The sequence below is a fragment of the Sitophilus oryzae genome, unplaced genomic scaffold (assembly GCF_002938485.1).
Source record: "Sitophilus oryzae breed Bouriz unplaced genomic scaffold, Soryzae_2.0 scaffold_552_pilon_pilon, whole genome shotgun sequence".
In the NCBI taxonomy this organism is placed as follows: Eukaryota; Metazoa; Arthropoda; class Insecta; order Coleoptera; family Curculionidae; genus Sitophilus; species Sitophilus oryzae.
The window spans coordinates 225,253-238,763 of record NW_022147143.1 but is presented as its reverse complement, the minus strand read 5'-3'; the positions used below and the strand labels follow the sequence as shown (position 1 = coordinate 238,763).

The 13,511-nt window shown below is 30.1% G+C and overlaps 1 protein-coding gene across 3 annotated transcripts in view; it reads right to left on the bottom strand.

Moving 5' to 3' along the window:
* Nucleotides 1-13,511, bottom strand: part of LOC115887176 (lachesin-like) — a 66,664-nt gene that overhangs the window by 35,040 nt on the left and 18,113 nt on the right. For all 3 annotated transcript variants that reach the window (XM_030906522.1, XM_030906520.1, XM_030906523.1), the window contains exon 3: nucleotides 1,516-1,645. In XM_030906522.1, coding sequence (XP_030762382.1) covers nucleotides 1,516-1,594 — 79 coding nt within the window. In that variant the 5' untranslated portion in view covers nucleotides 1,595-1,645. The remainder of the gene's footprint in view (nucleotides 1-1,515; nucleotides 1,646-13,511) is intronic.

Below are 13,511 nucleotides of genomic sequence, written 5' to 3'. Positions count from 1 at the left end.
CATACCGTTTTGGAGAAAACTAAAAAAAGCATGTATGATATGATTGATTTTTTCCTAACCTTAAAAATTAAAACGCGGTTCTACGGTAATATAATTTCGATTTCATTCTTTGATAGATGGTTATTATTAATTTTGATTAATGTCATATTTTTGCTGTTATTAAAGTATCACATTTTCCAATAACTATTATCGCCCTTCCCGTAGCATTAAAATAAATAAATTTTATTCTTCTAACATTTTAAAACAGCAAAAAATTCAACTATATTTCCATTTTTTTATTTACTCTAAAACGGTATGGAAATTCTGAAAAGTAAAAACGGGATTAATGATTTTAGAACAAGCAAAAATTTTTATGAAGAATGAATTTTTCTTAAAATGTCAATAATAAAAAAGGGTTTCCTCTTGTAAAGACAATCCGGGGACATTCTGTATACGTAAAACATGAAATTATTGGGAATTTTAGTAAAGTTAAATAAAACATTTTACATATTGGTATTTGTGAGTTTTAAGTAAAAAAATAAATTAACTTAACAGCATATGCGGGCTCATGTATACCGTTCTTCCGCAATTTACTACATTAAATAGTATGGTTTACACCTATGCTAGTATTTGCTCTAGCCCTAATTTTATTACATCTGCATGGCCGCACAATTTAAAGCTATTGTGTTATGAAACAAACGTGTTGTTATATCTGTATATATATATTTAAGCCTGAGTTTGTTTTTAAACTATCCTATATGTATAACAATTAACTTTAATATTTATTTATTCTCATTAACTCATTCGCAAATAATAATAGCATTTTAAGAGCCAAAATAAAATTAAAAATCGCTTAATTTGAGTTAGTTTGGAGTTAGTAATAGTTATATTTCTAATAAATCAACTTGACTATATATTCCTAGTGTCCGTAATTTTTTATTACTAAAGATGTAAGACAACTACCGTATGATCGATTAAAAAATGACGGTAAATGACATTTCCCATATACTAAAATGACAGCGATCTTTATTTCATAGCCATTGATGACACCGTTTTTTTTTTCGATCATATTGTATTATACAGGGTGTTCCAGAAATAAATGCAAGTATCTTAAGGGGTAGCCTAAAGGAACATATTTTTTCTTTACCATTTTCAAAACAGAATTTTCAACATTTTTTTTTCCCAAAAAACCTATGAGGGTTTTACCGGGGTCGAACTATACTGGCTAGTGAAAATACTTGCACTTAATTCTGGGATATCCTGTAGAACGGACTACATGAAGAGAATAGTATTATTGTTCTAAAGCAAACAATAATGATAATGTTAGTTTACTCATAGTTAAATTCAATTTTAATAGAATTTCTGTAGGAAGTAACGGAATTGTCTACGAAGGGGGAAGTTTAAATCACTATACCGGCTAAAACTAAGGGAAACATAAAACATTTAATGTAAAAGTTTCCTCAATTCGTGGAAGAACACTCCAGTCCAAATGATACGGCTATAATAATAAAATTGAACTTTATAGAATCGACTTACCGTTACACTGAAATAATAGAAGGATATAGGCTAAACATGGATATATAGAAGTTCTGCTAAAAGTTCGGAGACTGTGCATGATTATCCAATTCAAACCACTTCAGCTGCACTATTTGTCACTCCCATCATTCTGCAAGGACAAAAAAAAATGTTAGAAAGAAAAACCTTTTTTAGCTTTATATCGAAGAAAATTATGCATAAATCAAATTAACATGAGAGTTTTAAGAAATCCTGACAAAGAACAATATAAAAACTTTGTTTAAAATGAATAATGCTTAATTAAAATCTGCAATCATGGACCATAAAATAGAAATGATTTGTGTTAAACAGCACAGGCTCTCTGTATATTTAAAGCTACATATATAAAGTGTGGTGACATATTCATCGATGCGCATCATTGCAGCAGTGGTTTTCAGATGTCATTGATTTCCACACTTGGCTGGCTGAACTGTTCATTGTTTCTCTGGATTAAGGCTATACCTCATTCAATTTTCTTTTCGCTTGTGTTTCTTCTGTATAAATTATTTTGGCGTTCAGCCCATGCACGCATATTGTGTGTGTTATGTTGACATTTTGATGGGTCGAATTATATCGGATTTTCTCCAGCTCATTACTCTAAAATTTAGTGAATATTTCAGCTGCTCACTTTAAATATCGTTCGATATAATCCAGAGAGGGAAAATGTAATTATTTCACAAATCTTTCACATATTTCTGAACCAAATAAAAAATAAATCGGTCGAACCCGACAAAAGAGAATAAAGCAATAAAGTGTGACGTCTTTTATACAAGGTGTTTCAAAAAGCATGTGCCACCTCTCGTGTAAATAACATTCCTCACGTATAAATAAGATTTATTTTTCATTTTAACATATATGTCCGATTGTGCTTTGTTTTCGATTTGTTTAAAACTTGAAAAGTTTTAAATAAGTACTCATTGATTTCTCATCAAAAAATATGAAAAAAAGTTCCTATAAACATAGGTATGGAAATGCATAATTTTAGAGTTACAGTTTTGTAATAATTATCTTAAATACCATTATTTTTTAATTTGAAATCGCTGTAGGTTGGACTAATAGTAATAATAACTATTATTAATTTTATTTTTATTTTAAATTTATTAATTCTGATTAATAAAATTGCGTTTATCTCATCAAGGAGGCCGAATTCGACAACATATCAAGAGATAACTTTTAACTAGTATTAAGCGGGCTATAAAATTTTAATATTAAAATAAAAAAAAAATATTCTACTTATCGACCCTTTTTTAGCAATAAAATATGTAGCACTTATAGTAACTTTTACCCCCAAAATTTTACTCCGTTCGCTAAAAGTACTTGGAAGAAAATTATAATAAATCGAAAAAAAAATAAAACTTTAACACCCTGTAACCACGAAACAAAGCAGAATCGGACCTATGATGATATGAAAAATAAATTTGATTTTTAGGTGAGGAATCTCCCCACAAGAGATGGCAATGTTTTTTTGAAACACCTTGTAGAGAAACTGTGTATTATGCCAGTGGAAATTTCTGCTTTGAGAACACAAAAATAAAGCTTTAAAATTTATATCAGCACAAATAAAAGAACATATATTCAATAACACACTAATTTAAAACAAGCTGTTTAATTAATTATCAAAAACAGACGAATTTTTCTCTGTATTTTTAAATGTCGTACAAGGATAATAAACCAGGCAACAAAGAGAAGAGCGAAAAAAGGCATAAAGTTGATAAATACGTGAACAAGTTTCCGTTACAGAGGAAATATTTTATTTTATCTTTTCATCAAATTAAAGCTTACAGCGGAGCGTTGATTAACAGTGCATAAAATTTATTTTATCGTGGCCTGACTACTATGCTTCAAGCTGACAGTCCCGCCAAATGCCTGTTCGACTACTGAATGGTGAAATTTTTCTTTTTTAACGATTATACACATTTTTAGAAATAAAAATTTGACTCTTTACAATACTCCCCCCTTTTTGCCGACCAATTTGGTAATTAATTACGAAATAAAAGCAAAGGGTAATATTTCAACGACACACTACATCACATTTTGGACGTATTTGTTAGCAAAAAATGCATTTTAGCTAAATTACAATCGCAAATATTTTCGAAAAAAAAGCATCGCGCCGAGTACTTCATTTCGTCCAATTTTTTTGAAAGCGACGGATAGCTGTAAATGCTGTCAATTTTGAACTGGGAGTATAATGATAGAGCAAAGAAAATATATAACATTCTACCAATATTATTTTGAACGCTAACATTTTCCTTAACCAGTGATCTCTCTCTTTATTTCCCGTTAAGAAATAAAAAGGAAAATAAAGAGAAACAGTCGATAAATTCCAAAGAGCTTGATATTGAATATTTAAGATATTGAACTAAGTCCTAACTATGCGGCGATTTAGAGGCTATTTAATTAACTGTACTCAAAGTATTTTTCATAATAATAATAACCATTGCACTATATATAAATTTTATGCATTTTTCGAAGTCTATAAAGACCTTTATTAAATTTGACTATTATAGTTAAGTCTTTATAAAATTGTTGCCTTGTATCGAATTCTGATTTGCTTTTGGCGGCCGTAATATGTGAGACAAAAAACCATTTAATTTTCAACTTTTTTAAAAGGGTGTTGTAGCTTTGTTGTTTTTCGTAATTGTGATGCAGTTCCTTTCAGAATGCACCCCACGCTCCAATGAGTGCCCTTTTTTTCAAAAAGCGTTGTTGCAAAATTGTGGCTTTATCGTGATTGTGTACGTTTTGATGACATGCAAGCTCTAAGAGACACAAAAAGTATTTTTCATGCTCTTGTAGAGAACACGTTTTGCTATAAACTTTCCTAATTATGACTGACATGAATAATATTGTACAAAAACCTATATTAAAAACAAGAATTATCTAGTTATTAACGGTATTATTAATTGAGTTTGATAGAAAAATAAGAAAAAAAGATTGTTGTGATTTCTTTTCGGCAGCCATTCGTAGCTTTATGATTTTTGATAGAATACTTGATAAAGTTATATACGGAAATTGAGAAAGCCTTCTAATAGAGAACTTGGAAATTCTGATTGACAGGCGTGCTTTATTATCTAGAATACTTTGTCCCGTTGCACGCTTCTTGACATTAATTTTTAATATTTACTTTCCATCTATTTAGATATTTCAATTGATTTTGCTCCTGACACGGTGAATGGCATCAAAAAGATTTATTAATAATTATTATTTGACATTTTATTTCAATAGTATGATTATTTAAAATTAAAAAAAAACGATAGACTTTAAAAAAAAACGACTTTGACTGATTTTGATGTTATTACAAATTTTGTTGCAAATATTATTCCTAATCTTAAATTGAAAACCGCGTTTCGCTAGCTACTGTAATTTGAGTTATGATTTTTTTAAATTTTTAACCCTCTCCCATACTCCCTCCCATACCCCCTCCCATACCCCCTCCCATACCCCCTCCCATATCCCCTCCCATACCCCAACCTAAACCAAAAAATAATGGCCAGATTCTCGGGTGCCACAGTATTTTTGAGCCAAATTTGGTTAAAATCGGTTTAGCGGTTTTTGAGTTATCGTGTTACAGACGGACAGACGGACAGAAGGACAGACAGACAGACATACAGACATACAGACAGACACCATAAACTATTTTGTTTGGTACCAAACCAAACTCATTAAATGTGAGTGAAATTAAAAAAACTTTTTTTGCCGATCTTAATAGCCTACCATACCTGTTGGTATGGTCTACTCACAGTGTGACTACATATCATGTCTACTCACAGTGTGAATGTCAAGTAGTGTCAAAGAGGGATAACTTAAGTTACAAAGATATGTACGATAGATCTACATGGATGGTAAGAAGCACGTTGGAGGGAAGCTTCTGATTTTCAACTTAGGTGCAAATATTTTCTTTAGAGATAACCTTCACTTTATTTTGAGTTAATGCAGTAAGCGCGTAAAATTTTAAACACATCTTATATAAATTAGATAACCGCCAGCTCACCGAAGGATGAGAGACGACAGCACTTAAATGAATAAATATTTGTAAAGAAATTATCACCATTTCCATTTTTCATTTCCCGTCAAGCCAGTTAGTTCGTTTAACATTTATCTTATATTTCCCGGAGATGTTGTTGCAAAAATTAGGAAGGCTTTTCCGCAAAATGTAACAAAAATATTTTCACTACTACCGCTTTTTCGATTGCTTCTATTAATCTAGTATTTAAAGTATTACTCTCGAATTAACAATAGAAATTTTGAAATGAGTTTCCTTTTCCGACAAAGAATTTATTCTTTTCATCTTTATCTGATGCTATTGTAAAAAATAGGAAAGTTCTCGATAGCTCTCACTCAAACTGCACCTTAATAATAAACTACTACTGGCCGTTGAGATTTTTTCCATCTAAAAAGTCGAGAATGATATTGAGGAATCTCGTCAGTCATCAGCGAAGGAGAGCCAATTACTAACATCTAATTGCTAGAAGGAGGGTTTGTTTTTAAACATTCCTTTTTGCTTTAATGCATTTCGAGTGGTGACGAATTCTAATTTAAATTCCTAAGCCTTTACTTTTACCGAAATGACTCATGCTAAAAGCTTCGTGCACCCTAAAACAATTTTAATTGGCTTCTATAAACGATATTTTACCAATGTTAGGATCACTGGCAAAATTAAACGTATTTTCTCACGTCCACTCATTTTCTCAATAGAAGTTCAAAAAGTTTCTGCTGAGAAGCAGTATTAATTCCATTTTAATATACTACTTAGACACTTTTCAATAAAACAATTTTTTGAAAATACTTGGAATAGAGTAAAGGTTATCGTTTAATGTCAGTTAAAAAAAAAGTGAAAAAGTTTCTGTGTAAAGTGGACCGTTTGTATAACATTTTTCTGGTACATTAGCTCTTTGAATCGATTAGGTCGTGTAAGTTATCAGGAAAAACGACTAAAAATTCATAAAATTGTAAATTGGCGCCATACTGGTCTAAAACCAGCTATCAGTCGGCAGACGGTCAGCAGAGTATTACAAAAAACGCATGTGGACTGATACAGCACAGCCGGACTTTCAATTCCAACCTAATTTTGCTAAAAACTGCACACACACACGGCTTTTTTTATTTACTTTTTGAATTTAGCGTATTTTTCCTAACTATCTTTTCACATCATCAATACAATAGACATTTTTAAGAGTTATTTTAACCCACAATGAACTAATAAACACTGGACAACAAACAAAAAATGTAATATAGTACATAATACCATGTGAATGTGATAAATTTTATATTGGTGAAACATCTAGACCCTTAAATATTCGAATTAAAGAAAATAAAAATTATTTAAAAAAGGGCGATTTTCACAAACCTAAGATTTGTGAGCATTCATGGGACACAGGGCACAGAATAAATTTTAATAACGCCAAAAGTATAATGAAAGAAGCGATAGCCTCTAAAAGAAAAATAGAAGAGGCTTTTTTTAATACAGTCTAATAAAAATAAATGTATTGCTCAGGTATCTGCAGAACCTAGTAATGTATGTAATGGCTATCGCTTCTTTGATTTTAATAAACATAACATAAATAAACATAAGATAAGTAAAAATTAAAAACAAATTAATAAATTATCATACAGAAAGTTTGATGTTTTTTTTTTGGTTTTACCTCATTAAGTAATTGTTATCAGGTAGTAATCCTTAATTTTGAAGTTTAACTTGGATATAATGTCATTTTAACAGAACGTCAACGGTTTTTATAGACGTATCTGTTGTTGTAAAAAAAACTAAAGTGTTGAATTAACTCCAGCAGCGTTTACAAATAATAACTATTTCATTTTGTAGATTTTCTTACAGTACAAGTGGCAAAATACTCTTCGAACTTTTTTAAAGTGTTGAATCCCCCACAGAGGTATAAACATTTTTTAAAAATAGTAATATTAGTATTTAAGAAATAAAGCTCTCGTTTTTTATAGTAAATTTTATGCTCTTTTTCAAATCTGTACAGCAAAGTTATTTTTTGTTAGAGATAATTTTTCAAGTTGTAGGTGGATCAATGATGAAACATATTTTTTACCGTGTATCAAAGGGATCATCTACTTAAACTCTGCAGATGCATATGTTTAATGTAAGTTGTGTAGAATACTGAGCGCCATTCGCGACAATTTGCTTAACGCCGCTGCATTAAAATCTAGATAAACTTCGACTTGGCAAAGTAATATGCATCTTAGCTATAAGTTGATTTAAATAATGACCATACCAAACACTTAGTCAAATGATCGCTTCGAAAGCTTTTAGCGGAATTGGAATTATGTTAGTGAGAGAATGCTTAAAGAACAATTGTCTGATTTCAATTATGAGATGGTTGTTTTAATATAAAGGCCGTGGTAACCGCGAAAATACACACAACCAACAATTCCGTGTAATGAGGCTTTTTGTACTCTAATTTTAAACGACAACAATAGGAAATATCTTGTAGATATGTTTTTTTATACTCTCCCCAAATATATTTAAATTTACCGACTGGTATCATTTTTGGAAACCGCAGACAAATTGATATTTTCCGTGTTCTAATTATAAAGAAAACACGTACTTCTTCTTTTATAAATACAAGCTGACCTTTTCGTATTTAATTTAACTTTATTAGGTTCTAACACCAAAAATTTACCAAAATATTATTACTTCGTAAAGTACGATTTTATTTATCATACACAGGTGTTACACGTAATTACTTGAAATAATTTTGTGTATATTTAAGACAAAATTGTTTCGTACAATATTATTATTACTTAATCAGTCTTTTAGAAATTTATTAAAATATTTAGCAATGAGCCTCCTGAAGATGCTGCAGTAATAGTGTAATTTTTTCCCAAAAAATTATTAACTATTTTAGCACTGATAAATTGAGGAAGTTTGTATTTGATAGACATTAACAATAGGATAATATATTTTTTAATATCTAGGGGAATACATAGTTAAAAATGTATTAATCTGTAAAAGGAAGAATGTAAGCAAATGGATTTTGGAAATGCTCAACATCAATCGACCGGATTCGTTTGATATACATACAGAAATTCCGGTATAGCCATTTCATACGGTTTATATACATCCATTTTAATTAATAAATGGCATGCCCTGTAAGTAAGATGATTAAAGCTATCCCTGTATTCGGCAGTCCTCGCCCATCTACGGCTTTTGAATAGTTTTCTATAATGGCTAATTTACTAATACATCAGAGCAAGGGAGAATGCCAAATAATAACTGACAAACAAACTCATTACGTCTACAATTTACGCATTTGATTATGTTGTAAGAAGTTTTTATTTTTTTCATACATATAGTAATTGATTTTTGTGCTGTCGCCGATTTTGATAAAACTACTATTATTTACTAATTAAAATATGTAGAATAAGAAAATATTGGTCATTATAGTCCTACGAGAACAGTAATAGATCTAGAAGACGTTTTAACCTTCAAAAATAGCTGAAAAACAAGGGTACAAAAAATTAATTTTTTCACAAAACTAAGGGACCTAAGCCTCCAATGGTGTATATGTGCTGAATTTACATAAAATTTCCTATAAATGCTGAAATTTTAATAATTTATGACTGTGTTTAAAGGCCTTTGAAAATGTATAAAAAATAGCCAAAAATAGGCATTTTTTCGACTATTTTCCATACATATAGTCATGAAAATGTACGATTTTCACCATGTCAGCGACTTTGTTAAAACTGCTCTGATTTACTAACTGAAAGGTCTAGAATAAGAAATTATAGGCCATTGTAGTCTTACGAGAACAGTAATAGATATAGGGGAGGTTTTAACCATAACTCAAAATAGCTGAAAAACAACGGTATAAAAAATGAATTTTCTCACAAAGCCAAGGTACCTAAGCCTCCAATGGTGTATATATTCTGAATCTACATAAAATTTCCTATAAATCTGAATAATTTATGAATATTTTTCTAAGGCCTTTGAGAATATATAAAAATAGCCAAAAATGGACATTTTTTCGAATTTTTTTTCGTACTTATAGTCATGAAAATTTGCGATTTTTGACATGTCACAGATTTTGTTAAAACTGCTGTTATTTACTAACTAAAAGATGTAGAATAAGAAAATATAGGCCATTGTAGTCCTACCAGAACAGTAATAAATCTAGAGGACGTTTTAATCTTCAAAAGTAGCTGAAAAACAGGGGTATAAAAAATTAATTTTCTCACAAAGCCAAGGTACCTGAGCCTCCAATGGTGTATACGTTCTGAATCTACATAAAATTTCCTATAAATGCTGAAATTTTGATAATTTATTAGTATGTTTCTAAGGCCTTTGAAAATGTATAAAAAATAACCAAAAATGGGAATTTTTTCGATTTTTTTTCATACTTATAGTCATGAAAATTTGCGGATTTTCGTCATGTCACCGATTTTGTTAAAACTGCTCTCCTTTACTAACTAAAAGGTCTAGAATAAGAAATTATAGGCCATTGTAGTCTTATGAGAACACTAATAGATATAGGGGAGGTTTTAACATTCACTCAAAATAGCTGAAAAACAAGGGTATAAAAAATGAATTTTCTCACAAAGCCAAGGCACCTAAGCCTCCAATGGTGTATACGTTCTGAATCTACATAAAATTTCCTATAAATGCTGAAATTTTGATAATTTGTGAGTATGTTTCTAAGGCCTTTGAAAATTTATAAAAAATAGCCAAAAGTGGGCATTTTTTCGACTATTTTCCATACATATAGTCATGAAAATGTACGATTTTCACCATGTCAGCGATTTTGTTAAAACTGCTCTCCTTTACTAACTAAAAGGTCTAGAATAAGAAATTATAGGCCATTGTAGTCTTATGAGAACAGTAATAGATATAGGGTAGGTTTTAACATTCACTCAAAATAGCTGAAAAACAAGGGTATAAAAAATGAATTTTCTCACAAAGCCAAGGTACCTAAGCCTCCAATGGTGTAAACGTTCTGAATCTACATAAAATTTCCTATAAATGCTGAAATTTTGATAATTTGTGAGTATGTTTCTAAGGCCTTTGAAAATGTATAAAAAATAGCCAAAAGTGGGCATTTTTTCGACTATTTTCCATACATATAGTCATGAAAATGTACGATTTTCACCATGTCAGCGATTTTGTTAAAAACTGCTCTCCTTTACTAACTTAAAGGTCTAGAATAAGAAATTATAGGCCATTGTAGTCTTATGAGAACAGTAATAGATATAGGGTAGGTTTTAACATTCACTCAAAATAGCTGAAAAACAAGGGTATAAAAAATGAATTTTCTCACAAAGCCAAGGTACCTAAGCCTCCAATGGTGTAAACGTTCTGAATCTACATAAAATTTCCTATAAATGCTGAAATTTTGATAATTTATGAGTATGTTTCTAAGGCCCTTGAAAATGTATAAAAAATAACCAAAAATGGGCATTTTTTCGAATTTTTTTCATACTTATAACATGAAAATTGGCAATTTTCGTCATGTCATCATTTTTTTTAATTGCTGTTATTTACTAATTAAGAGGCGTAGAATGGGAAAATATAGTCCTACGAGAACGGTAATAGAGGTAGGGGACTTTTTAAGCTTTATCAAAAATAGATGAAAAACAAGGGTCCAAAAAATGATTTTTTTCACAAAGCCTAGATATCTAACTTTTCAAAGGTGTATATATTCTGAATCTACATAAAATTTCCTACAAATATCGTTATTTTCATAATTTTAGAACATTGTTTACTATGTTTCTTAGGGTTTTGAAAATGTCTAAAAAATATCCAAAAAATGGGCAGTCATGAAAATTGGCGATTATGACGAAAATCGTCATCGATTTTGTTAAAACTGCTATTATTTACTAACTAAAACGTGTAGAATAAGAAATTATAGGCCACTGTAGTTTTACTAGAGCAGTAATAGATATAGGGGGGGTTTTAACATAACTGAAAAACAAGGGTAGAAAAAAATTAATTTTCTCACAAAACGAAGGTATCTAAGTCTGAAAAAGCCGCTCTGAAAATCAGTAAAAAATAGTCAAAAATAGGCGTTTGTCCATCTGTAAAAGAGTTTGTAATTTAAACTTTTTGCACATATTTCGACGCCTCCAAAAACCAACTTTTCAGCAATTCTTTACTTAGAACGGCAAGTGATTGTCATTAATGGCGTGCAAGTAAATAGATGTCACCAAAGAAACGTAGCGTATCAATTACCCGAAGTGGAATAACATTGTGTAAGTTTAATAAAGGCACGTTTTAAGATTATATACCCCGAGAAATAAGTCGAAGGAAATGAAACAAATGGGCTCTTCATGAGTCATGAACGTGTACAAACCCTCCCGTATAAAATACGTTCTTCTACTCTCGCCAAGAAAGTTAAATTTTCAGCAATTTAAACTATTTATCTTAGCTAACACTAATCGACCTGTCTCATTTTAAATAAATCAGATCAGATGTTTTGCTGTCCCATAACATTTTTTACTTTTATTAAATTCCTTTTACTTTTACAGAACCTTTTTAGATTTAGGTACTTCCAGACAGGGTTGGCAAAAATCATGGTTTAAGAAAAATCATAAAATCAGATATTTTTGATTTGAATAATTTTTTTTTATTTAAAACAGATTTTTTTTATTCTAATAGAAAACATTATTTAAATCGGATTTCCAAATAATTAGGATTTATTTCCAATTAAAGCCCTATATTAAAAAGATAAAATAATTAAAAATTATAATTAAAATTAATTAATTAAAATGTTGTATGTTGTATCATATGTTATAGGGCTTGTTTCTCTCTACAATTTCCTGTCTCAAAATGTACCGTTTGTGTCCGGGAAGGGATCATAGTTTCATAGTTGTCGATTTTCGAAAGAAATCAGTACATGTATATTATTTCGTATATTTTTCATTTTATTGATTTTATGGAAAGCACTGTTCATTAAAATGTTGTATCCTATGTTATAGGGCTTGTTTCTCTCTACAATTTCCTGTCTCACAATGTACCGTTTGTGTCCGGGAAGGGTTCATAGTTTCATAGTTGCCGATTTTCGAAAGAAATCAGTACATGTATATTATTTCGTATATTTTTCATTTTATTGATTTTATGGAAAGCACTGTTCATTAAAATGTTGTATCCTATGTTATAGGGCTTGTTTCTCTCTACAATTTCCTGTCTCACAATGTACCGTTTGAGTCGGGGAAGAGGGATTATAGTTTCATAGTTGTCGATTTTCGAAAGAAATGACATGAATAAAATAAAAAACATCAACTTGATTTAAATAATTTTATTTAAATCATGCCAACCCTGCTTCCAGGCATCTTCAGCAAATGTACTTCTTTGCTTACTATGAAGATTTGATATTCTTTATAGACAAATAGGTTTGGACAAAATAAAGGATTTATCGTGAAAATAGTCAATCAATTTACAGAATAGTTGGCGTAAACTAAATTTGGTTACATTACTGGCAATTCGCTTGTCAGTAAAGTCAGTCTCGCTGTAGTTACAATGTTCGAGAGTTTTACAAAACAATTTGCAAGTATCTGGGCATCCACTTAAACATTGATTCTTTTTTCTACACATTTTCTACATCTTTATTTCAATTCAGACCTGGATAGGCAATTTGTTTTATGTTTTAAAATTGTTTGATAATATTGTTTAAACAATATTACAATTTATAGAGCGTGTAAGAAAAAGGCCTTAGAGGTCTTTTATCCATCCCTGTGCCATTGTTTTATATGACAATCAATCCTAGGTTGTTTCCTTAAGATAAAGCCAGGCATGTGTCTGCATAATGTGACTGAACAGATACTCATTCAACCTAAAATTCATATTTTTTACCCTTGCAGTTTGACCATTACTGTTTTGAAAGGGTTAATATAAAAAGATGATAATAAATTTTAAATATTAATATAATATAATAGATTTTAAATAGAATAACTTTAAAGCATCAGCTTTAAAATATATTTATAATTAATTTTAAGGAGTACTTTATAGCATATAGAATAAATTATGT